This window comes from Recurvomyces mirabilis, assembly GCF_035927965.1.
Source record: "Recurvomyces mirabilis strain CCFEE 5264 chromosome Unknown scaffold_6, whole genome shotgun sequence".
NCBI classification, from domain to species: Eukaryota; Fungi; Ascomycota; class Dothideomycetes; order Mycosphaerellales; family Teratosphaeriaceae; genus Recurvomyces; species Recurvomyces mirabilis.
In genome coordinates, this window is record NW_027041940.1 from 927,548 (window position 1) to 951,582 (window position 24,035).

At 51.9% G+C, this 24,035-nt stretch overlaps 9 protein-coding genes across 9 annotated transcripts; 3 read left to right on the forward strand and 6 right to left on the reverse strand.

The window, feature by feature from the left end:
• Nucleotides 1-687: 687 nt before the first annotated feature.
• Nucleotides 688-2,165, reverse strand: LSC2 (succinate--CoA ligase beta chain; the record flags this gene model as incomplete). The annotated part of the gene is made up of 3 exons (XM_064835864.1): nucleotides 688-822; nucleotides 913-2,055; nucleotides 2,112-2,165. 3 exons carry the CDS (start codon nucleotides 2,163-2,165, stop codon nucleotides 688-690), a joined length of 1,332 nt encoding a protein of 443 aa, XP_064696914.1.
• Nucleotides 2,166-3,188: 1,023 nt separating this feature from the next.
• On the reverse strand, nucleotides 3,189-3,953 carry LTS14_003160 (uncharacterized protein; the record flags this gene model as incomplete). Its single annotated transcript, XM_064835865.1, has 1 exon — nucleotides 3,189-3,953. One exon carries the CDS (start codon nucleotides 3,951-3,953, stop codon nucleotides 3,189-3,191), a length of 765 nt encoding a protein of 254 aa, XP_064696915.1.
• Nucleotides 3,954-4,347: 394 nt separating this feature from the next.
• On the forward strand, nucleotides 4,348-5,719 carry LTS14_003161 (uncharacterized protein; the record flags this gene model as incomplete). The annotated part of the gene is made up of 2 exons (XM_064835866.1): nucleotides 4,348-4,582; nucleotides 4,644-5,719. The coding sequence occupies 2 exons, from the start codon at nucleotides 4,348-4,350 to the stop codon at nucleotides 5,717-5,719; spliced, it is 1,311 nt and encodes a 436-aa protein (XP_064696916.1).
• A 2,224-nt stretch (nucleotides 5,720-7,943) lies between these two features.
• Nucleotides 7,944-10,557, reverse strand: LTS14_003162 (uncharacterized protein; the record flags this gene model as incomplete). The annotated part of the gene is made up of 3 exons (XM_064835867.1): nucleotides 7,944-9,542; nucleotides 9,600-10,134; nucleotides 10,184-10,557. 3 exons carry the CDS (start codon nucleotides 10,555-10,557, stop codon nucleotides 7,944-7,946), a joined length of 2,508 nt encoding a protein of 835 aa, XP_064696917.1.
• A 2,733-nt stretch (nucleotides 10,558-13,290) lies between these two features.
• On the forward strand, nucleotides 13,291-14,739 carry RRP3 (ribosomal RNA processing protein; the record flags this gene model as incomplete). The annotated part of the gene is made up of 1 exon (XM_064835868.1): nucleotides 13,291-14,739. The coding sequence occupies one exon, from the start codon at nucleotides 13,291-13,293 to the stop codon at nucleotides 14,737-14,739; it is 1,449 nt and encodes a 482-aa protein (XP_064696918.1).
• A 336-nt stretch (nucleotides 14,740-15,075) lies between these two features.
• LTS14_003164 (uncharacterized protein) lies at nucleotides 15,076-15,720 on the reverse strand (the record flags this gene model as incomplete). The annotated part of the gene is made up of 1 exon (XM_064835869.1): nucleotides 15,076-15,720. One exon carries the CDS (start codon nucleotides 15,718-15,720, stop codon nucleotides 15,076-15,078), a length of 645 nt encoding a protein of 214 aa, XP_064696919.1.
• Nucleotides 15,721-16,562: 842 nt separating this feature from the next.
• Nucleotides 16,563-18,065, reverse strand: LTS14_003165 (uncharacterized protein; the record flags this gene model as incomplete). Its single annotated transcript, XM_064835870.1, has 1 exon — nucleotides 16,563-18,065. The coding sequence occupies one exon, from the start codon at nucleotides 18,063-18,065 to the stop codon at nucleotides 16,563-16,565; it is 1,503 nt and encodes a 500-aa protein (XP_064696920.1).
• Nucleotides 18,066-18,969: 904 nt separating this feature from the next.
• LTS14_003166 (uncharacterized protein) lies at nucleotides 18,970-20,628 on the forward strand (the record flags this gene model as incomplete). Its single annotated transcript, XM_064835871.1, has 1 exon — nucleotides 18,970-20,628. The coding sequence occupies one exon, from the start codon at nucleotides 18,970-18,972 to the stop codon at nucleotides 20,626-20,628; it is 1,659 nt and encodes a 552-aa protein (XP_064696921.1).
• Nucleotides 20,629-22,483: 1,855 nt separating this feature from the next.
• LTS14_003167 (uncharacterized protein) lies at nucleotides 22,484-23,125 on the reverse strand (the record flags this gene model as incomplete). The annotated part of the gene is given in 2 exon segments (XM_064835872.1): nucleotides 22,484-22,871; nucleotides 22,884-23,125. 2 exon segments carry the CDS (start codon nucleotides 23,123-23,125, stop codon nucleotides 22,484-22,486), a joined length of 630 nt encoding a protein of 209 aa, XP_064696922.1.
• Nucleotides 23,126-24,035: the final 910 nt, after the last annotated feature.

Here is a 24,035-nt window from a genome sequence, read left to right on the forward strand (position 1 = left end):
ATCGTGCGTGTTTCGATTCTTGCCGAGGGTTGTCGTGCTTTTCACACAAAGATTCGAAGATTTGTAGCGACGAGTCCGAGCACTAGTCATGGACTATCTTTGTACATCGAATCCAACACCATATACAGACCAGCAGACAAGATGCAGGTTGACCAAAACTCTTGTCGGATAGATCGGACTCCGCCGCTGTGAGTAAGAGTAGCTTGCTGGCAATGGAGAGCATCCTGTCAGTCTCGATTGTCCCAAGCTGCAGCACTACACCAGACCAGGACACCTAGATTCCATGTCATGGTTGCGCACTATTTAGGGTGTCCAGTTCCAAAAAGTGATAGTCGTACGCCTTAGCCGAACGCTCAGTAACAACATGCAGCGAAGCCTCCGCAGCGAAGAACCAGGTTCACCTAGGGTTGTACTTTGTGGCGGCCACTCACAAGACCTATCGGTATGGTAGTCCACGGTACTGTAGCCACCGCGCCATCCATTGAGAGAATTATCGAGAAAAGCGGCCAAGGCCTGCAGACAAAAAGCGCATACCGTGACAACGCTACAATTGACGCCCACTTGCGTACATACAACACAGGCTCAATAGGATCACAGGAGCACGCTGCAGGCCTCAAGCATCACACTCACAACTCAGCAGCGAGATTCACCATGCACAACAACACAATCATGCTCGCTCGAAGCCACCTAGATCCCAAGCGTGAACTCCACCCCAACATCAATATCCCTCGCCATCTTCACAACCTTGGAAAACTGGACGCTCTTCTCCGCCGCAGTCTGCAAGTCATCAATGGAAAAGATCTTGAGGCCTGATTCGTTGATCTATCACACACACATAAAAACATTAGCACCCGCAAGAGTGATAGCAGCCTTAGCTCGCCTAACGTATTCATTATGAGGAATCAAACTTACGAGCTTATGCGCCATTTCCATATTCGTCCCCTGCAACCGCGCAATCACCGGCGTTCGGAGGTTCATATTCTCCACCACGCTTATGAGGCCCTTGGCAATGGCATCACATCTTACGATTCCGCCGAAGATGTTGACGAAGATGGCCGTCACCTTGGGATCGGAAGTGATGAGGTCGAAAGCCTGCTGGATCGCTTCCGGTGTAGCCCCTCCTCCTACGTCGAGGAAATTTGCTGGTGAGCCGCCGTTGAGCTTGATGATGTCCATGGTTGCCATTGCTAGCCCGGCGCCGTTGACGAGACATCCGATGTCGCCGTCCAGTTTGATGAAGTTCAAGCCGGATTTCGCCGCGGCGACTTCATCGGCGTCTTCTTGCGTGGTATCGCGCCAGTTGAAGATGTCTTCTTGGCGAAAGTCGGCGTTGTCGTCAAAGGTCAACTTGGCGTCCATGCACAATACCTCATGGTCAGAGGTTTCAGACAAGGGGTTGATTTCGATCTGCGTGGCGTCCTTTTCCATGAAGACTTTGTAGAGTTTCTGGATCGTGTCTTTGGCCGAGTCGACACATTGTTCGCTGAAGCCGAGTTGTTGGGCGATGGTCGTGGCCATTTCGTCGGTGACACCTTTGTGGATGTCGACTTTGGTTGAGATGATTGCTTCGGGGTTCTCCTTGGCGACCGTCTCAATGTCCATTCCTCCTTGGCTACTCGCGACGATGACCGGGCTCTGACTTCCACGGTCCATGAGGATGGCGAGGTAGAATTCTCGTCGAGCAAACTTGCGCTCTACAATGTAGACACTGTTGCAGATACGACCGCGCTCACCAGTCTGCTTGGTGATAAGCTTATGCCCAATCATCTGGTCGGCGAGAATGCTGGCTTCGCGCGGGCTGTAGACGATTCTCACCCCACCCTTGAAGCCATTGTCGAAGTGGCCCTTTCCACGTCCTCCGGCTAGCACTTGGGCTTTAATGACCATGTCGTCTCCGGCGATGCTTTTTGCAACTGCTTCGGCTTCTTGTGCGTTGTGAGCGACGCTACCTTTGGGCACGCCGATACCATAGCTGTCGAGGAGTTGGGCGGAGCGGTATTCGTGGATGGAGAGGTTGCGGCGTTGTTGGAGGAGGGATTGTCTGATATGAGAGTCCTGGGCGTAGTGTTAGTTGTGGGCGGGTTAGAAGCTCTCTTTGAGTGATTTCATACTTGCTTGCCCTTCAGCGCAGAGGCAAATTGCCTTCTACACGCGAGCTTGAACATGTTGAAAGTTGTGGGTGCGGGAGGGAGTGTGGATGTCTAGCAGCAGCAACATCTTCGAGCTCTCCCAAGCTTGTTGCACTCGGCGCATCTCGGAAGAGAGTTTCGGCGAAAGCTTGGACCACTAGCCGCACGTGAAAGTCGAGGAAATTCTGTTCCTTGGTCCTACACCTTCTTCTACATACCCGTAGCAGCATCCCTCCAATGCATGTTGCTGCCGCCAATACAGCTATGGTAAGTTATCGATCCCCTGCACACTCTCCTACTTACATGCAATGATGACCCATTGTGTTCGCCCCTATCAGACCAACGGGCCCTTCGAGGGTCTCTGTGGTGATTAACACGCTTAGCCAAACAGCAGACTGATTGCATTACATCCACTCCACATCTCTTCAGCACGAACATACCTCCACTCTGGACTGGCGCTGACTTGACGATAGATCAATACAGAGCTATGGCAGCCAACACACCCTCACAAATTCTCCAGCAATTAGCGTGCTAAGGGCAAATAAAACTTGGCATAGTGTAAAGTCGAAAGAGCAGCAAGAGCTAGGTATGTATTCTGAATAGACTCCACCACATCTTCACCTTCTCACCTGATGAGCAACAATATATACTATCAAATGCCGATATCCCATGACGAGCAAAATATGGTTCGATTACCTGAACACCACATCTTACATCTCACTTAAGAAGCACGATTTTTATGATGGCAAGAAGTCAAGCTGACTTGCGAAAAGGTAGGTGTTACACTCCATTCGCCGTAACTCGCTGCTCGAGGTCCTCATCTATCGTGTAAGTCTATCTGCATCCTGTTCTCTTTACCCTATACATGATGCAACAAAACATTCCATGCTAAACCTGAAGGCCTCTCGGCTTCATGTTGATCAAAATGTATTACTTTTCATCTTTCGACTGATCTCTTCCCTCCTCATTCATACAACACTTGCACCTTCAAAAGCACAGTGCTGCTTGTACTGACTGCAAAGCGCATAGATTTTTCTTCCCTCCCTTTCCAAGCCACACCTACGACCGAAACTCCTTCAACTCCTCCGCATCCCAACTCAGAAATCTCCCACTCAACTCTCGCGGCGGACTCACCACAACCTCCGCCATAACATCCCCCGGCTGCTCCGGCCTCAACAACCCTCCACTCCTCTTCAACTCCGCAAACTTCTGCCTATCCTTCTCCGTCATCAACTCATGATGCTTCTCTCGTATGTCCCTCTGCATCTCCGTATCCACCACACCGGGCCTGATAGACAATGTACACACATCCTTCTCCTCGTTCCCAAGTGTCATAGCCAGGTGATTCAGTGCCGCTTTTGCGCTCCCATAAGCACCCCATGTCTCGTATGCATTACTCGCTGCCCCGGAGGAAGTGAAAATTATACACCCTTTATTCTTTCTCAACTCGGGCAATGCGGCCTGTGTAAGCGCTACGGCGGAGAAGAAATTTGAGTCGTATGCTTTCCTCCATTCTTCCACGTTCGAACTAGGATCTCCTACCCGTTTTACAGGGTCTAGGATACCATGATTCACTATCAGTCCGTCTAGTGCTCCGAATTTCTCGGTTGCGAGGTTCACAGCTTGTTTTCCTAGGGTGAAGTCTGAGAGGTCGCCTGTTAGGACTGCAACTTGTTTGGGGTACTGCTTTTCTAGTTCGCGGAGGGGTGCTTCGGTTCGGGCTATGAGGACGAGGTTGTGGGATTTGGAGAGGAGGTTTTTCGCGATGGCGTGGCCGATGCCGCGGGAGGCTCCGGTGAGGATCAGTGTTTTGGCGGATGACATCGTAAGGTAAAGACTCGACGGGAGAGTGCATGTAGCACGTGAAAGCCAAGGTACTTTGGCTACTGTATTTTAGAGTTTGATACTCTGGTGCGCTATCCCACATGCCCCGCACGTTGCGATGCGTAGGAGGCACGGCAAGGAGAGGAGAGGTGTTCGAGAGGCGTAAGAGGAGCATGGCAAGGGCAATGGCATACATTTGAGCCAAGGTGGTTGGCAGGTATACGTGTTACAAGGTAGGTACAGGTACAAGAGTGTAGGGCGCCGCCCTTTGATGTGCTCTTAGCCCTTCTTTCTGTCCCATTTCATCTTTCCCAAAACTATCTCTAGCTCTAAGTCAACTTCACTTCACTCCATCGAGCTTCACTGTACCAAGCGCCTGTATCGTACGATCAAAATGTCTCTAGCAAATATGGATAACAACGACTTAGCCCGCGCCTTCTCCACCGTCACTAACGCCGCAGAAGAACGTAGCACTGTCATCCTAGGAGCTGGTATCATTGGCTTATCGACGGCATACTACTTATGTCTTGGTGGCAATACACGACCAGATACTGTCCATCTTGTCGAGGCAGCAGATGAGATGTTTGCTAGTGCTAGTGGACGCGCTGCGGGGTTTTTAGCTAAAGATTGTATGTCCCCATTCTGAGTCACGGGACTTGCTGCCAAAATGATGGCTACTCATGTCACTAGGGTTCGGGCAAGCTACTGCCTCTTTGGGCGCTTTAGCCTTTGATCTACACAAGGAGCTAGCAGAGAAGCATAACGGCAAGAAAGAATGGGGTTACAGTCCCAGTACCGGCACCAGTCTCGCGGAGGGCTCCGCCCCTAAGGACGCACCACGAGGAGACGACTGGCTCCGCACCGGCGGCTCTCGAGCCGAAGTCGCAGGCACCCATTCTTTCTCCGGTGACGCTGTTGGTCCGGCTTGGTTGACTCGACGCAAGGGAGATAGGATCGAAGTTATTAGCGAGGACGCGACGGTCGCTCAAGTCGATCCGTTGAGGTTGTGTAGATGGTTGTTGAAGGAGTGTTTGAGGATGGGTGTTAGACTGCATCAACCCGCTAGAGCTGTGAAGTTGAGTCGGGATCAGAGGGGGGAGATGAGTGCGGTGAGGTTGAGACATGGGAGTGGTGCTGGTTTTAGGATTCCTTGTACGAGATTACTTATCACGGCTGGAGCGTGGTCGGGGAGGGTGTTTGGGGAATTGTTCCCTGATAGTGCTTTGGAGTTGCCCGTGGGGCGGTTGGCGGGGCATAGCATTGTTGTTAAAAGTCCGCAGTGGCAGGCTGAGCATGAGGTTGTGGGATGTCATGCTGTTTTTACTACGCAGATGGATGGGTTCAGCCCGGAGGTTTTCAGTCGGGTGGGTGGGGAGATATATGTTGCTGGGTTGAATGATCCGGGTCTTGAGCTGCCGGAGACTGCTACGGAGGCGAAGGTGGATGGGAAGTGTATTGATGAGTTGAAAGCGGTGGCGAAGAGGATGTTGGGGCGGGATGGAACTGACATAAGTGATTTGGAGGTTGTGAAGGAGGGGTTGTGCTTTCGACCCACTACGCACAAGGGTACTCCGCTTATAGCACATATCCCGGATGACGAGCTAGGTCCTGGAATTGAAACCAAGATGCCGCCGGATGGTGGTGTTTTTGTGGCTGCTGGGCATGGACCTTGGGGTATCAGTCAGAGTCTTGGTACTGGGAAGGTGATGGCGGAGATATTGGAAGGGCAGGAGCTGAGCGCGGATGTTAGGAGGCTTGGATTGTGATGATGGTGGCGTGCAATGGTGAGAAGTACTGAGGCATTCATTGAGATGTAAGCGTCCATTCTACCGATCAACGAAGCCAGAATCTAAGATAACGAGCACCACTCCATCCAGTCATCATTGAACCGCAACATGTCATTTATCTTCGAACATCCTACGCACAAGACCAGCCTGCACGATATCGCATTGAGAGACGGGGTTCCGGACCGCTTGTCTACGCTCCTTTCAGATTTCTGCCATCCTGATATCCAGCCTCTTTCTGCTGAGGGGCCATTTGCTATCTCGCGCCGCAATCGCACTTAAGGCAGATGGTCGGGCCAGTGGCTCGGAAATCATTCAACTCAGATCTTGGACTCGAGGTAATTGTGGAATTCTCGTCGTGATTGGAAGTTGCTGAGGCCTGGCGGCTACGGGACAGACGGAAAGATCGCAGTTCAGGGCTCGTACCTCCCCTTGACCTGGAGGGCGTGCGCTGCAGGGTCGATATCTGAGAAGCTGCACAGCCTTGGCTTGATGCATCTTCTGACTTGTGCTTCTCCCTTGGGCTGACGGGGTCGAGCGAGCGTGTCTTCTTGACAGGTTTGTGCACCCGCGTAGTTGGTCCGGAGAAGCTTGCGTCGTGCGAAAGACTCAGTGCATCGATAGATGGTGACGTTGCAGAGGTTCGTGCATCGAGTGGATCTTGTAAATTCGCCGAGCTCTCCATTTTTGTCGACAGAGGCGATACGTTTGACAGAGATTGTAAGCTCGAAGGGCTGTCGTGGACCGAATGTACGTCGACGGCTTGCGACCCATCCAATACAGAAGGCAAATGGTGTGTATCCTCTTTTTTTTCATCGTCATCTTCATGGAATGAGACTTTTTCCTGACTACTATGTCGACCAGCGTGGCCAACAGTTGCTTCAGGATCAAGCACCTCCGGAATGTTCTGCTGGAATGGCGCTGGAGATATTCGCGTCAACATATCATCCTTCCAGATTCTGGCAATCCGTGAGCGCTCAGCGACCAGCACTTGGCGCTTCAGCTTTCGTATTCTGTTCGAAGTCAGCATCATGGCCAAAGCCAACATCAGACTGTCCTCACTTTTCCCCGTTTGTTGACATCCTCAGAAACAAAGCGGAAGGATATGAGCCACCTAGATCTCCGGTAGCAGGACTAGCCAGCAGATGACGCCAAACGAAGCAACGTTTTCCAAAGTCCAGATCTCGAAATTTAGACTGTAGGGAGAGATAGCAGCATCTTCATTGGCGAGGGAAGCTAACGTCCTTCCAGGTCGCCTGCGGGTGGACTGTTTGAGCAGCAGGTGCTCCCAGAAGCCACTCCCCAACGAAGTGCTTTCATGCCTGCAGAGCATTGAAGAGTTCCCTGCGAATGATCAACTTGCCATGGGATCAATGTGAGTCGCATATGCACGGCACAGACTACAGCAGCATCCGGCTCGTTCGTCCCGCGCCTGGAGCGAACGATCCCTCCAGAAATAAGGCGTTGAAAACGAACCCTGGTATGGGAGCAGGCCTCATGACATGCACACGCCTTCCGCTGCGATCGGGTCCCCTTGTCGCCTATCGGGGCACACCAGACGGTAGATCGCAAACGAGCATAACGATCTCCACGAAGCAAGGCCAGCGAATGGGGATTGCTGCCATAGTGTAGATAGGACATCCGCGGATAAACGCAACGCTCGGACGCAGTACATCTGAGGCTGTACCTTGAGAATTGGACGATCGGTAAATGCGGGTCACGAGCATAGAGTCAACATTGAGGTCGTTGTAGAACTACACACAGGGGGTGGGTGGAGTGGTCCTCCCGCGACTTGCGCCTCTCGCGTACCCGCTCTCGACCTCTGCTTCAAAAATATGCCTGACCATGCTACATGCATGCGCAAAAGATACTCATAATTAGATATATGCACCACGCCACTGACTGTCGAGATGGTAGCCAGGTGCAACATATTTTCTCCCAGCGACGCCTGCGTACTGCTGTACTAGCACCGCGCATGGCGCAGTACAACGAGCCAGATCGATACGCTCCTGGCATGAACATCTCGGAGAGTATGTGACTTTTCTTCTCGACATATGAACTGTAATTAGATGATACCCAGACCAATCCTTGCTCAAGGAGTCGAAACTTGAAATCACAAATGCTAGTAAACACAGCTAGACGAGATCACTAGGACCCAGTCATGGCTGATCACTTCATCACCTATACTGATAGGATACCATGTGTGTCATGCTGCTGATCCACCGCTTGTCACCGTAGACCAAGCCAGAACAATGACTTTGAACTCGGGCTCCGCATCCTCCCCGAGCGAACTCAACCGCCTCAACATATTACGGAAAGTCGGCCCGGCCCTTGCTCGAATGATGTTGTGATTGAATCTAGGCTCGCCTGGTCGAGGATTCGCGTGCTCGATCCTTATACGCTGAACCGTTGCACCAAGAAGACTTGAGGGGCGCTGGTCATCGATCTCCACGAACATATCTTCGGCTGTCCGGCAGTCGATCAGTTCAATGAAGCTGGAGCCTTCGTCGGTGGAAGCCCAGTCAATTTCGAGGATTGCACGATCGAAGATAGTTCCTGTGCTCATGTGCGGTTGTACTGTGTCTGGTGCAGAAGGGGGAGGTGGAGGTGGAGGTGGAGGTGGAGGGCTTGGTGGCGGTGGCGGTGGCGGCGTATCACCAGTCTGTACTGAGGAAGTAGACCCTGGAGTGTGTGCCTGAGCAGCTTTACCCATTCGTGACACAGGGATGCCGTCTTGACGCTGTGGGCGTGTAGAGCCACTAGCTTGAGATGCGGAGCTGTCTGACGCTGCTTGTCCGGATTCGCAGGACGGACGCGTAGAGGTGATGTTTTGGGGCTGTGCCCGGGTAGCATCGATAGAAGGCGGCATTGATCTGCTTCTTTCATATCGAATCTGGGCGAGAGGATCATCTTGCGGTGTAGGCGCAATTGTATAAGGCTGTTCTGGCACAGACACGAGTGACGAGATTGCAATTCCTCGTTCAGTCTGACCGGTGCTTCTAGAGCTCGGCGACGGCACATTGACCCTTGGTAAATCCACATTCGAGGATGCCGCCACCATCTGTGCCGGTGGCGGGATGTTCTGGACTGGTGGAGGAGGCTGTATGGTCATTTGATCAGTCTCTTTTGCAGTGTCGGACCTTTCGATCTCCACTTTCGACAGATCTGGCTTCTCGCTTACTGCTGCATTAGATTGCGAGGTTTCGACAGGCCGATCACCGATGGGTGAAAATATTCTCGACGAGTCCTCGCTTTCTACAGTAGCACTTCGGTATGTCGGTACGATGACAGGATCACTATCCTCGGCCACGCCTGCGAAGCTGCGAGCAGCAGGCATGCTATCCTGTCGCCCGTGAGGCACCGAGGCGACACTTGCCTTCTCTTGACGAGTGCTGTTGCGAGCCGGGGAATATCTAGGCCCGAATGGTGGTTTGGGTACCACCACCGGGGCAGCCTCGGTCGACGTTCCGAGGCGTTTCCCGTGAAAGTCCTGCTCCGATCGAGTGTTTCTGGATGTATGAACCCCATCAGAAGTCCCGTCCGGTCGTGCTTGCTCCAATCCTGCGTGAATTGAAGCTTGGCTAACCTCCACAGTACCAGCTGTAGCATTACCGTGCTGAGTAGACGGCTGAGGAGAGTCTGTAGTGTTGACAGGCTGGTTGCAGGACGTGATGGATGCAGCTACAGCTCCGGATCCATTGACAGGAGTGAAGCCCGCCGTTGTGCTCTGGGCTGCGTGATGGTCACCATGCTCGCACAATGGCCCAGAGCTGGGTCGTGAGGAGTCGCTGGGGAATCGGCTGAGCTGCGATGGCATCAGCATCAGCCTTACCACCAAAGTCCTTGCACAGCCTCTGCTTACATCTGCTCCTGTCTTCTGCCTCTTTGCTGAGCCATGTGATTGTCGTGCCTGAGTTCGCTTCGCTTGCAGGGCGGCCTTCCATGATGCTTTGTCGACATTCTCAAATGCACTGGGATCGGTGGGATTGACAGTGTTGTTTGGCAAACCTTGGCTTCTTATATGTGCATCACGTTGATGACCAGAGACAGACGATTTCCCTCGAGATTTGGAAGCAGACGAAACGGTCTGACTGAGACGATGCGTTTGTCTTGTATGCGGCTCCCTTGGATCATCTGGCAGGTAGTCGGAATCAGATAGACGGTCGCCATTGCCGGTGGCTTCGTCCAGATCGTTGTGGTAGTAATCGAACGACGACATCTCCTCACTTGACCCCCTTCTTTTGTCCTGGTCGTCTGACTTGTTGTTCTGTGCAGTGGTATTGATATGGTCTTCCTTCGCGGTCGTGGAATTGTCTTCTGGTACTGTGCTCGTTTTGTGGTTTCGAGTGTACTGTATACACTTGGCCACTACCCATACGCAGAAAGCCTCACGCAACCTGAGGACGTCAGCATGATCAGATTTTCAAAGTATGATATTGTACAGACCTCCAGTTGTGATCGTCGGTTTCGTAGTATAGATCCTCAGGGTAGAAGCCCGCGAGATCATCAACAGCAGCGGCAGCAAGCCACTGACTTCGCACAAATTTGACGTCTCCGTCAGCTGGCCACAGCTTTGGACCAAGAGTATCAAAGAGTGCGTTGCCTTCTTTGTCTAGCTTAGTGGAGTGCAGGAGCTCGGTTTGTGTCAATGTCGAATAGCTCTCCGTGATCCTCTTTAGCTCGGCGTTGAGTTCTTTGATGATGGGATATTTCTGGCGGTCTCTCGCTCGAGATATAGTACGGTCCCACTTGAAGCCTAAGGACTTCTCGAGATCGAATATCCGTAGCCTAGACCAGCTCATAGATGATCGGTTGGTCATGACGCTTGGAAAGGAGAAGGAGGCACAGGCTCAAGCTGTCCAGCGAGAGTGTAGACACGTTCCCTTTCTGGTCGAACCAGCAAATAATCTTCGATCGATTCCCAGAGAAGTACTGGAACATGTGGAGCATGGGCGTTGAGGATCAAAGCAGCATCGGGCAATCCTGTGCCCCTCGCCAACCCGACGGCACGGCCTGATGGCAGAGCAAACGTCGCCTCGGACATCAAAGCCTACTGCAGCTACATGTGGACTCATGCATCAGCACGCGGCTACCCATGCCCTACCGACAACGTGGCACTTGATAGATCGCAAACGAACCCGGGTCAGCTGAGAAGCCTTGGGGAAGCCAAGGGCGACTTTACTGCCTCGACGGAGCCATGAGTGGTTATCTCTACAGACCCTGCTATGTTGAATCGGCAGGCATCTGTACATGCCCCTAAGGTCGGATCTGCCAACAAGCGTAGGATGCGATGTTGTGTCTGAAGTGTGCTGATAGGGCGGCAAGCCGAAATAGCGGCCGTGGGGAGGTGATCCCGGCCGCCACAGCGCCGCATACAAACAGATCTTCTCCCAACCTCTTCTTTACCTCACGTCGCTTAGCTGTTATTATGTCCCCAAATTGCACGGACATATGCACTACGCCGCACGCTCGACGGCTGCAGCCCCATGAGGCCGACTTTAAGAGAGCGCGTCTAGAGGACGAAGGCTCAGCATCACGGCTGTGGTTACAAATCGAGCACCTCCATAGACCATCTCTTGTCTAGTGCTAGTGGATTGAACGAGTATCGTGGCACCTCGAGCTTGCATTTCGCCCGTTCAATCGTATGCTAGATAAGCTGTCAACTGGCTCCAGCTTCCAGCCAGTCGATCAGCGTTTGCATTGGAGTTGTGAGACCGACCAGCCTTGACTAGGTGCAGTATACGAAGCGCTCGGGCATCAGGCCTACTAGGCAACAGGAGTTACAAAGCCTACACCCTGGTGTGCGGCAGAACAAGGCGTCGGCTCACACTGACCACTGCTTCATCACCATCCGTTAATTTAGTCGTCAGTCTCTGCTATCCCGATCGGGACTTTGATCTCACTACAGAGGCAGAATGCTACTTCAGCATGACTTAGAAAAAGCCGAGCAGGCGAACGGACTGTAAATCTAACCAATTGAGGCGCAGTGCAACAGGGATAAAAGAAGGCAACCGATACTGCTAGGAACCTAACGTGTTTCATGTGGCACGGGATATTTGTGGGAGCTATACGCCGTACAGCTGTCGTTAACGACGTTGTGCCTCAAACTCCTATTAAGCTTTCCTAAGGTAATTCGTCCCATACTGTCGCTACACTGATACAGTGTTAAGCCAATTTACCGCGGCTTCTACGACCTAGAATCGTAGTCTGATGTTATAATGGAGATTTGAAAGAGATCCATAAGCGCAACAGATGTCATTCTTGCAATTATGTTGGACTCAACGACCATCGGCGCCCGTGCTCGATTTATGCGGACTGCCTAGGCAATTTTGTCTCGCGAAACTTCGAGGCAGTAGCCCTTGCCGTTATACACGCTACGAACTGCGAGTCCCAATGTAACATCGGCTAGAATCCCCCCTTAAGATTCAGAACCTGCACCCGTCCACCAAACACACACCTCGATCTCCGAGTAGTGCCAGATATCAGAAGTGTGGCCGTAGTCGTGCACTAATGTCCGTAGCTACTCCAAATACGTGAGGAATCAGCGGCTCTAGGAACAATAAAAATTCATTATCTACGAGCTTCTACCACGACGCGCCGTTATGGAGCTGATTCGGCTCACGGGGTCAGGAAAAACGAGTTGTCCTTCGAGTTCGCACTATGCAAAGGCAAGCTAGGTACAAACTGCACACGCCATCGACAGTAGCACCCAAATGTGTAGCAGTCTCTGTTGTGATATCTCATTTCAGCTCAAGACCATCTGTGTAAGAGCCACGGAACGTTCCATCGTCTCGTTGCGGATGTTCTAACAGATATGAGATCCGAAGCGTGTGGAATGATTACAACGAGCGATGTAGTATATGCTCTACCTTACGGGCTCACTGCTACTATTCTGTCGACGCGGCTTGGAATTACCGGTCCTCGCATTGAACAAGCATCGATGTAGCACAGGTTGTATTCCGCGTGGCGAGCCGGGTTCCCTTCGGCCGTTGGAAGATTCTTGCGGATGACGAAGGTCAGTGGCAAGAACAGCATACATCAAGATATGAGGGACGTATTAATTGGCGTCGATTCGAAAGTCTCCAAAGACTTGGCAGGCGTCGCGGGCGTGATAGGCGAGCGAGAAAAATGGGCGAGAGGATGGACAGTGGTGGAATGAGAATGTTTGTGCATCAGACTGGCTTTCGCAGCTCGCCTGTAGACCAGATCAAGGTGGAAGTGTGTAGGCAAATTCGCTACGGAACGTAAATGTGAAGTCGGATCGTCAATCATTGTTCTTGAAACGCTGCGCCACGTGTCTGTGCAAGGCATCAATAGCAAATCAATTAAGTCACGTGGACCTGGTCATGACTTAGCTACTATAATCGAAGACTATGTTGAAGACGGCACTCACGCTGAACAGAGAAGACGGAGTCGTCTTGTCAAGCGCTCGGTTTACGCAATGTGCTGACGAAATCAGATCAGATAAGATCAAGATTTCTTTGCGCCGTGCAAAGTTCGAGCTCAATACTTAAATCACATGCTCACTATTTCTTTGCTAAGACATACACAACATGTCAGATGTGAAAAGGCGAAAACTCAGTCATGACGGTCCACGACCTACGAAGAAGTCCAAGAAGAGTAGCCGCGAAGACGCCGCCATAATCCAGCCAAGAACGATTGCGACGGAACCTGATCTAGCAGAAGAAGAAGGCGAGACGCAAGATGCGGTGGTGGACAAGACCTTTGCAGACTTGGGTGTGACCGAGTCACTATGCGACGCATGTACAAATCTCGGGTTCAAGGCTCCCACAGCGATTCAGGCCGAGTCAATACCCATAGCACTCAGCGGCAAAGACATCATAGGTTTAGCAGAGACTGGAAGCGGCAAGACGGCTGCCTTCGCTTTGCCCATACTACAGGCTTTGCTGGACAAGCCACAGCCTATGTTCGGACTTGTCATGGCGCCGACACGAGAACTTGCGTATCAAATCTGTCAGCAATTCGAGGCATTGGGCAGCTTGATCAGTGTGCGGTGTGCTGTGATTGTGGGTGGCATGGACATGGTGCCGCAAGCAATCGCACTAGCCAAGAAACCACACATCGTTGTCGCCACACCTGGAAGATTACTGGATCATCTGGAGAACACGAAAGGCTTCTCTTTACGACAGCTGAAGTACCTAGTAATGGACGAAGCAGACAGACTCCTGGACCTCGACTTCGGTCCCATACTTGACAAGATCTTACAAGTCCTGCCGAGAGATCGCCGGACAATGCTCTTCTCCGCCACAATGAGCACGAAACTCGACAACCTCACTCGAGCCGCTTTACAGAATCCTGTACGAGTCAGTATAAGCAGCTCATCATACCAGACTGTCAAGAACCTGAAACAGCAGTATCTCTTCATCCCGCACAAGTTCAAGGACATATACTTGATCTACTTGCTACACGAATTCGCCGGCCAGACTTGCATCCTCTTCACAAGAACCATCAACGAAACACAACGACTTGCGTTCCTCCTCCGTGCCCTTGGCCGCTCGGCAATACCACTCCACGGCCAGCTGAACCAGTCTGCTCGCCTGGGAGCTTTGAACAAGTTCCGGGCTGGTCATCGAGATATCCTCGTCGCCACGGACGTCGCAGCCCGAGGTCTAGACATCCCATCCGTGGATCTAGTTCTCAACTTCGACCTCCCACCTGACAGCAAGACATACGTCCACCGGGTTGGCCGCACAGCTCGAGCAGGCAAAAGTGGTGTAGCCATCTCGCTTGTCACGCAGTATGATATTGAGCTTTATATGCGCATCGAGCGAGCACTGGGCAAGAAACTGGAGGAGCATCCGAGCGAGAAGGATGAGGTGATGGTGTTTGCTGAGAGGGTGGGGGATGCGCAGAGAGTGGCGATTACCGAGATGAAGAACACGCATGAGAAGCAGAAGGGTAGTGGTGGGGGGAAGGGGAAGGGTATTGCGGGTGGGAGGGCGAAGGGCAAGAGGGATGGCATGGATAGGGAGGAGGGCTGAGGATCGACTTAGAGGAATGGTGTCCTTGATCTCTGCCGCATGGGATGATGAGTAATACTCGGAACGCCGTGGGAACGTGCAGATCAGTCTGATCACGACTACATGGCTCTGCGTAACGCATCGATATGGTTGATTCATATGGATGACGATAGCATTGATCTGCTTGCAATGGTAAGATCCATGGCTGGCTTGGCTGGAGTGGTCAAGACAATGAACAGAATTACAGGGACCACGGAAGCTCGGCTAGATGCAACCGGTAAATGCTCTAAGTATATGCACTACGCTCTTTTCCTATGAAGCTACGTGTGTATGATCGGGTAAGGATGCCATTCCTATCTAGTAGTTGTAGGTAGCGTACGCAACGTTGTCAATCAACAGTGCTGTCAGGGTCGACGTGCCAGCGGATTGCACAACAGAGATATCCACACGATCCAGGCCAGAGAACTCGGACAGATACTGTCCACCGAAATCGGCCTTGGACATTTTGGAGATGACAGCATTGGTAGGGTTGAATTGCTGGTTGACGGTCGCGAAGGGTACATCGCTGCCGACCTTGTATGCTGTGAAAGCGACGGTGCACTCGAGCGGTACACTGGCCACGGTCTCGAGGGACATGGCGACGCAGCCGAAGTAGAGGTACTGGAGATCGAAGGCCTTGACGGTGGCTGTGGTGAGAGAGGGACCGCCGGTCGTGAGGTCGTTTGTCAAGGCATTGACAGCGGTGTTAGGGCTGGACTGAGGAGTCACACCTGTGGCGAGGCCGGCGACACCGGCTTGGAGGACGTCGAAGGAGTTGTAATTGAGGCCTTTGTAGGTGTTGATTGGGCTGAGTTCGGAGGCGCCTGGTACGGCGGTCAGGTCGTCGAAGGTAGCGAGGACTTGGTTCTTTTGGACGCTGCTGCTGCTGCTGCTTCCGGAGCCGGAGGGGGCGGCGTGGGCGATGGCGAGCAGAGTCGCTGCTGAGAGGAGGACGTTGACCATGTTGGCTGTTGTGGGTGATTGAGTGAGTTTGCGGATGAAAGAAATATTGCGATTCGTGGTGAGTAGTGAAAAAAGACTGAATTAGCAGACAAACGCCGAATACTTATACGGCTTGATCGTGACACTAAGTCAAGCTTGCTGTATGCTGCAGTGTCTCGAAGCGGTATTTTTCACGTTATGGCCGTCGGCAGGGTTGGGAGCACAACTAGTGACACGGAGATCTTGATCGACACAATCCTCTCACAATTCCCGTGGCCGTTGAGTGGTGCTTTAGTCCGCTCTGGCAACGATGTGCACAGTACGGCACGTCCTTATGCAGCAATGAAGTGTGTACCAGGCATATGATGCGGTTGTCTGATATAGCAGAATGCAAGACCAGCGGTCAGCCAGTTAGTTCTCCAGCATACCGAAACATGAAGTGCTGATCCAATAGGAACGACGCCATTGTGCATCCTGAGGTCAAGGCTATCAAGCTAATGGACCAATAGCTTATAGAATAAAATCTCCGACCCCGAGATGTTTCGGGCGCTTGAATGCTGTAGTTGGAGCAGAGCCGCAGATGGAGTTGTTGCTTTGACGGTGATGTGTATGCCTTATGTGGCAGTGATCGACAGATCTCCAACTCAAGTTGGACTTTTCCGCCGTGCGATTACCGAAAGGAGTGCAGCTTCATGGTTGACAGATCTTGCTAGTACATACCTAGCTTGCAAACAAGCACAAATAGAATCTGGAGTTCCCTACGTTAGTGGCATATGTGGATACTGTAGTGCTTGAATCAGGACGAACATCAGTTACAGCCTCGACCAACATGATGTCGTGATTAGTGAATTGTCACCATGCCGTCACAACTTGGCAAACACAGTAGCAACAGTCCCACCCATCTCAACCAATGTGCTCTTGTTCTGCACCCAGTTCTCCAAACCTCTTCTTCCGTTCTCCACACCTAGCCCACTCAACTTCCATCCTCCAACCGGCATCTCCGCTGGCGACTCACCCCACGTATTGATCCATGTGATACCTGCTTCAAGTCGAGCGACGATCTTGTGTGCAAAGTCAATATTCTTCGTGAACACACCAGCGGCAAGTCCCATGGGCGTATCATTTGCTCTCTGGACCAAGTCATCCACAAAGTCTCTACGCTTGTCGGCGTAGGGTAAGATACACATTACAGGCCCAAAGATTTCTTCACGGGTGATAAGCATATCATCCGTGCAATTGGTGAAGACTGTGGGTTTCACCCAGAACCCGTTGGTGTCCACGCCTTGTACGAGGTCTGGTTTGCCGAGACCGCCATGGAGGAGTTTGGCTTTGTCCACTTCGATACCATGCTGGATGTACTTCTGCACTTTCTTGCAGTGGACTTCGCTGACTAGAGGGCCGAAGTTCGTGGATTCGTCCATTACATCGCCTGGTCGAACATCAACCATCTTCTCGAGCAACCGCTTCTCGAATGCTCCAAGCATACTCTTGGGCACAAATACACGAGTGCCATTTGTGCAGACTTGTCCGGTCGAGAAAAAGTTTGCCATCATTGCTCCGTTGACTGCGCCCTCCACATCTGCGTCGGGCAGAATAATGCAGGGCGATTTACCACCCAGCTCCATGGTCACGTATCGCATGCCAGCTGCTGCCGAGCTAGCGACTTTAGCGCCTGTCGATACCTGACCAGTGAAAGAGACCTTGGCGATGCTAGGATGGGACGTAAGTAGTGCTCCTACATCCCCTGCTCCTTGAACAACATTGAAGACTCCAGGAGGTACGCCGGCCTCGAGATACATCTCAGCAAGCTTTAATGCATGAAGCGGTGTGAATTCTGAGGGCTTGTATACCATGCAATTGCCTGCAGCGAGACATGGTGCGGACTTCCACAAAGCAATCTGTATTGGGTAGTTCCAGGCTCCGATACCTGCACATACGCCGAGTGGTGCTTTATTTGTGTATATCCAGGCATCAGGTCGTAGCTGTGTCGTCTCACCATTAAGGCCTCCAGAAGCAATGAGGTTGGCGTAGTACTCTAGCACATCTGCGCCAGTGATGACGTCGACTGTGCTGGTCTCGGAGAACGGTTTCCCGGTGTCGTGAGTCTCAATGACCGCGAGCTCATCGTTTCGTTCTCGTAATAACTTGACTGCTTGAAGCAATATTCGCGAGCGCTCCATGGGTGGTGTGGCGGACCATGATGGGAAAGCTTTCTTGCCGGCCTCGACGGCGGCATGGATCGAGGACTTATCAGCTGTGCATATGTCTGCTATGGGCTTGTTGCATGATGGATCTATGGTTTGGAATGTGTTCGTGGTCTTGTGGCGTCGTCCATTGATGAAGAGAGGTTGCTGTTCGTACTTCATGTCGCCGTGATTCAAGCTCCCATCCACTGGTAGAAGTATTGATCGACTGGGTAGCGCTGTGCCTCGAGCGATCGGTCTTGCTAGTGATCACGATAGGCAGGCGAGAAAACCGTTGCAGTAGAGGGATGTGTGTGTATGCTAAGGAAAACGATATCGAGCAAGCCAAGAGTGAGGTGATGGTACTCGAGGGAAGCTACTGCGATTGAGCTGACTTTGCTGCGCTACGATGGCCACAATAATGAGAGGGTTCTAATCAGAGGCGAGAACAGTGTACGTAGCGCATCAGATTTGTTCGTCGTCTCGTCTGTATCTTCTCCCTCGGCCACTTCTCGGAGCGGAGCTCGGTCCTCGCCGGGAACGAGACCTACAGGGTTTGTGATGCAGCTCGCACGCGATCGCCTTAGACAATCACGCCAAGCAAGATCCTGTGTTGATAAGCTCTACGCATTGCGCAGGTAAGAGGTCAACGATCCTACAAATAGCATATATTTCGTGGCTAGAAGAAGACCGTGAACAGAAGAACGACGGAATCTTCTCATACGCCGCTTCTAGCCGCCGAAAAGACACCAATATGGAGCCACAACCGCAGACAGAAGTTTTTCTCAACTTCACCTTGCCTTCGCCTAAGCATTAAGGTTTGGACATTGCCGAGATCTGATCCGCCGACTACAGCGATTACCAGGGCATCTCGTTTTCTTTCGCGCGTCCTACGGCTACAATCACCAAAACGAGCCGAAGCATCCCCACAACTTCACCATAGAAAGGTGAGGTTTCATGCTCTGCTCTAATACTCTTCCTTCGATCCTTCACTGGCACTTCGCAACTCATTCACTGGAGTGTTGTATATCTCTTTCCTCTAATTTACACTTGGCGAGCACAATAAGACATCTCTAGCACACCCAACATGGCAGCTGCAACTAATCTCCCCACCACGGGCACGACCGATCACATCAATCCCGCCGACGTCGACCAATATGACTTCGTGATCGTAGGCGGCGGCACAGCAGGCTGTGTCATTGCATCTCGCCTCTCCGACTACCTTCCCAATAAACGAGTCCTCCTCATCGAAGCCGGACCATCAGACTTCATGGACGACCGCGTACTACTTCTCAAAGACTGGTTGAATCTACTTGGCGGCGAGCTAGACTACGATTACCCAACCACTGAACAGCCGCAGGGCAACTCGAACATCCGTCACTCCCGAGCCAAAGTGCTAGGTGGTTGCTCAAGTCACAATACTCTGATCAGCTTTCGACCATTCGAGTACGATTGCCAGCGATGGGTGGAGCAGGGTTGCAAGGGATGGGATTTCAAGACCTTCACCAGATGTCTGGATAATCTGAGGAATACTGTGCAGCCAGTGCATAACAGGCACAGGAATCAGCTCTGCATGGATTGGGTCAAGAGCTGCTCAGAGGCACTGGACATCCCAGTCATTGAGGACTACAACAAGGAGATCAGGAATACGGGTGCTCTCAAACAGGGTGTGGGCTTCTTCTCGGTATCATATAACCCAGATGATGGACGACGAAGCAGCGCTAGTGTAGCATATATCCACCCAATCTTGAAGGGCGAAGAGCAGAGGTCAAACTTGACGATCTTGACGAATTGCTGGGTCAGCAAGCTCAACGTCAAGGACTCAAAGGTCGAAGGCTTGAACATTACACTCCGAGACGGCACGAAACACACTTTACGGCCGAAATGCGAGACCATCCTCTGTGCGGGTGCGGTCGATACACCACGCCTCATGCTCTTGTCTGGCCTCGGACCGAAGCAGCAACTCAACGAACTCGGCATCCCAGTCGTGCGAGACATCCCAGGCGTAGGTGAGAATCTGCTCGACCACCCAGAAAGTATCATCCTTTGGGAGCTCAACAAGCCGGTACCAATTGATCAAACAACCATGGACTCAGACGCTGGAATCTTTCTGCGGCGACAGCTTCCCAACGCAGCTGGCAAAGACGGAGATATCGCCGATGTGATGATGCATTGCTACCAGATCCCATTTGTCTTCAATACCGCGAGGTTGGGGTACGAGACACCCAAGGATGCGTTCTGCATGACTCCCAATATCCCACGACCACGATCAAGAGGCAAGCTGTATCTTGTCAGCAAGGATCCCAACGTCAAGCCAGCACTGGACTTCAAATACTTCACCGATCCCGAAGGCTACGATGCCGCAACGATTGTCGCTGGCCTCAAAGCCGCGCGAGAAATCGCCAAACAAGCTCCCTTCTCGGACTGGATCTCCAAGGAAATCGCTCCCGGTCCAGCTATCACCTCGGATGAAGACCTATCTGAATACGGTCGGCGAGTGGCGCATACAGTCTACCATCCAGCGGGGACAACGAAGATGGGTGATGTGTCTCGGAACCACATGGCTGTCGTTGATCCGCAGCTGAAGATCCGAGGGCTGCAGGGTGTAAGGATTGCGGATGCGGGTGTGTTCCCGGAGATGCCGACGATTAATCCTATGTTGACTGTTCTTGCTATCGGAGAGCGAGCAGCCGAGATGGTTGCGCAAGAGTGGGGGTGGGAGGGTATGGCTAGGCCTAGACTGTAGGCTGTGTTTTCATCCATGTCATTTCATGGAGCATGGACTGCTTCAACAAAAGCAGTGTTTACACAATGGAAGCGATAGTTGCTGGAGCTGGGTTCAGACGGATCTGTAGCAATATACCCTTGTACTTCGGGTCGAAAAAGGTTGTACGCTCAATCGTCTTTCCTAAGACACTAGCTAGCAGTAAATCGTTCTATCCCAGCCTGTCTGCTGTCTTTGACTTTTGAACGATGTCCACAACGTGCAACGTTTACAGTAGCACGTGGTTCACCGCCGTGATTACCAGGACTATTCCGCCGCCGGCTCGCAGCTTAAGCACAATAATGTGTGTCTTCTGTTCACGACGACCTACAGAACCCTTTGACTGGAGAAATGAGCTACGAAGTTGGCCACACATGTACGCTCGTAGATTGGGTCGACATCTTGAAAGTGAAACGCTTATTTGGTCTACAGCAACAGATCCCAATCTACAATCTGGCTCTCGGCTACCGTACTGCATACTGGTGGGGCGCGAGAACTAGACTGCCCTCCTTCCAGCCGCCGGCTTACGCGGGCCCAAGAGCAAAGATCACATCTACATTCGCCCCGGAGACTGTCTGTAGCGACACGCGGAATATAAAGGCGTGAAGGCGATGCTGCCATGGCTACGACAACCCTTGGATCTCCGATGATACTAGGGCAGCTAGGCATATGTCAAACTTTCGTGGACGCTTCTAAAGCGTCCCATGGGCATAGTATAAGATAGCTTAACCTCAGCGTAGTACTTCTGCCGTCATATTCAACGCTCTGCTGCAGAGTACTGGCGATGTAGACTGTAGACAGAATGGCGATGTTGCGATAGATTGCTCAAGCTTGCCCGCCTGCGTTATCTGCCGGGAGAGCTCTCAAGGTCGGTGTCTAGCGTCTCCACTAGTCTTTACAATGCCTCGACACTGACTGTGCCACAGCTACAGAAGACTGCATGCCCGGGTATCTTCTTCTGAGTGCTTTGAAAACAGCAATCATTCCGTATAGAAAGGTAGCTGCATATCTTACTCTTCTACCAGCATGCCTTCGGGAAAGAATCGCCTTTATGTCGCTCTGTATGCGCGTGGCGGAGCACCAAAAATGCCGACACTCGAAGACACGTAGGTGCTCTCTATTAGCAGGATCAGTTTCAGATCGCTGAGAACTTGGTCTATAGCTATCATTGGGCACTGATCGTCGGACCAAAGGACGAAACTATTGAGGGTCGAGGTTGGCGTTTCCACGCAAAAGAGGGACTCAAATTGGACGGCACTCTAGGGTGGCAGTATGAGGAGAGGGAGGTACCACTCATTGCCACGCAAATGTTGCTCGTCCGTATCTGCGTAGGGAAGATCGAGAAAGGTGATAGAGTCGACAGGATCCTACGCGACGTGCCGATACGAGACAATATTGCGGGGTGGAACTGTGTACATTGGATATGTGAAGCCCTTGAGCGCCTGAAGGGAATTGAGAAAGCTATGGGCACGTCCGAGCTTACTTGTGCGAACGGGACGCTGCAATGGCCTATGTCCAGCGGAAGAAAGATCAGCATCGATTGGACGGGCAAGGATCGTTTGACACGAGCAAGGCCCCGACATATGATCTTCTTGCACGTCAGGAAACGATTCCGTGATTTCTCATTCTCGTCAAGTCCCAAAGAATCCTTCAGGTCGTTATGGGCGTCGAGAGTTGTACCAAAAGCTTTCAACGACTGTCGGCGGCGCAGCCCCATCCCTTTGATCAATATGAGCACCTTTCATTGATACCACTGACGGCTAGATGTACCACTCGACATATGTCCGAAAACATTAATGAGTCGGCATCACGACATGATCGCCAGAAAGACTCTGCCTCACACGTCTCCAAAGTAACGTCGCCGAACCTCTTCCTGTTTCAATTCTGCAGGCCAAGGTACCAGGAATTTATCAATCTCGTCACGCCAAAAGGTGTTTCGAAAGTTGACTTGGCATGCTGCTGTGTACTCCCAGTATGGTAAATACCATCCGGCTGTCTCCCAATCGATAATACCGGTGATCTTGTCGTCTTCCACCATTATGTTGAGGCTGCTTAGGTCGCCATGTGTGAACACGGGCATCGGCCATTCCCGATCGTGGAAATGTATCAAGTCGTTGACGTCGGGCGGGAATCTCTCAGACACAGCATCAAAGCCGCCTCGCAGATACTGATGGAAAGCATCGACGTTGTTGAACGGTCCGAAGTCGAGAGACTGGCCGGGTAGCCTGCAATCCCACAGTCGACCACCGTCAACATTCGCAACAGCTGAGGACGAAGGAACAAGGTGCCGCATGCTTTCAATCAATTCCTTCAGCTGTCGTAAAATGTCTGCCTTGGATTCAGCCGACCTTGACTGCCAATTGAGTGCCATAGTTTCGCCTTTGACCTTCTCCATCACAATGTACGTCCAGCCTTTGCGCTTGAACGCACAGTAGATCTTAGGAACAGGGATGAGGGTGTTGCGAGCCACGAACTCCATCGTTGATGCCTCTGGAAGATGTCGCAATGGACCATATTTGACACAAATTGTGCCCGTCAAGAACAGAATCACTCCGCGCCTTGGTCGGAAGCGACCAAAAGTCTTCATAGCTGAAAGCACCAAGAAGCGCCGCAACCAGGTGTCATTGACGGATCTCGAGCCATTCTTCACCCGACTCAACTGAGCCGTGCTGCCTTTTTCATCTACTACGCTCATTCCGTCGACCACGAAAGGGTTGAAGAGGTAGCGATGCAAAGAGTATTAGCATGAGGCTGGCGCAGGGCGCCACTCGCGCCAAATGAGCAAAGGCGAATAGTCGAGGACAAAGCGATTACATCTATGGACTATCGTGATCTGGATGACGGGTCGGAGATGGGAGTTGGCTTGATTGCACGTGCTGCATCATAGGATCGTAGGGTGGAAAGGGTTGCCGTTGCGTAGAAGACAAGTGTGAAGCTTGAGGTAAGTGCCTCAGGCACTCATGATTTCGAACCTCTGCTCATGCTCTTATTCCGAACATAGTTCTTACTTTTTGTCTAACTAGCGATCCTATCGGCATCGACATAGTAAGTACTATTTGCATTGTACAAGCTCGTTGTACAAGCCATACGACAGTTGAGTAGCTATTTAGGCCAACCAATACAAAGTCTACATTCCGTCTCAACCAGCATCCGTCTCACTATTCGCAAGGTGCTTCAGACTTACCATGGTCATCTCGCCCGAGCAACAGCTCTGATTCCAAAGTACACCGCTCCGGCAATACCGAGAGTCTTTAACAATATGCCTACGCCTCCTTTCCTACGTATCATCTCGTGGCGTGCCCGGAAGTGGCGTAAACCGATCTCATATAGCCGTCGCTGGTGCCAGGCCAATGCCATGGCTTTCCGGGAGGCGACATCGTAGGCTGATG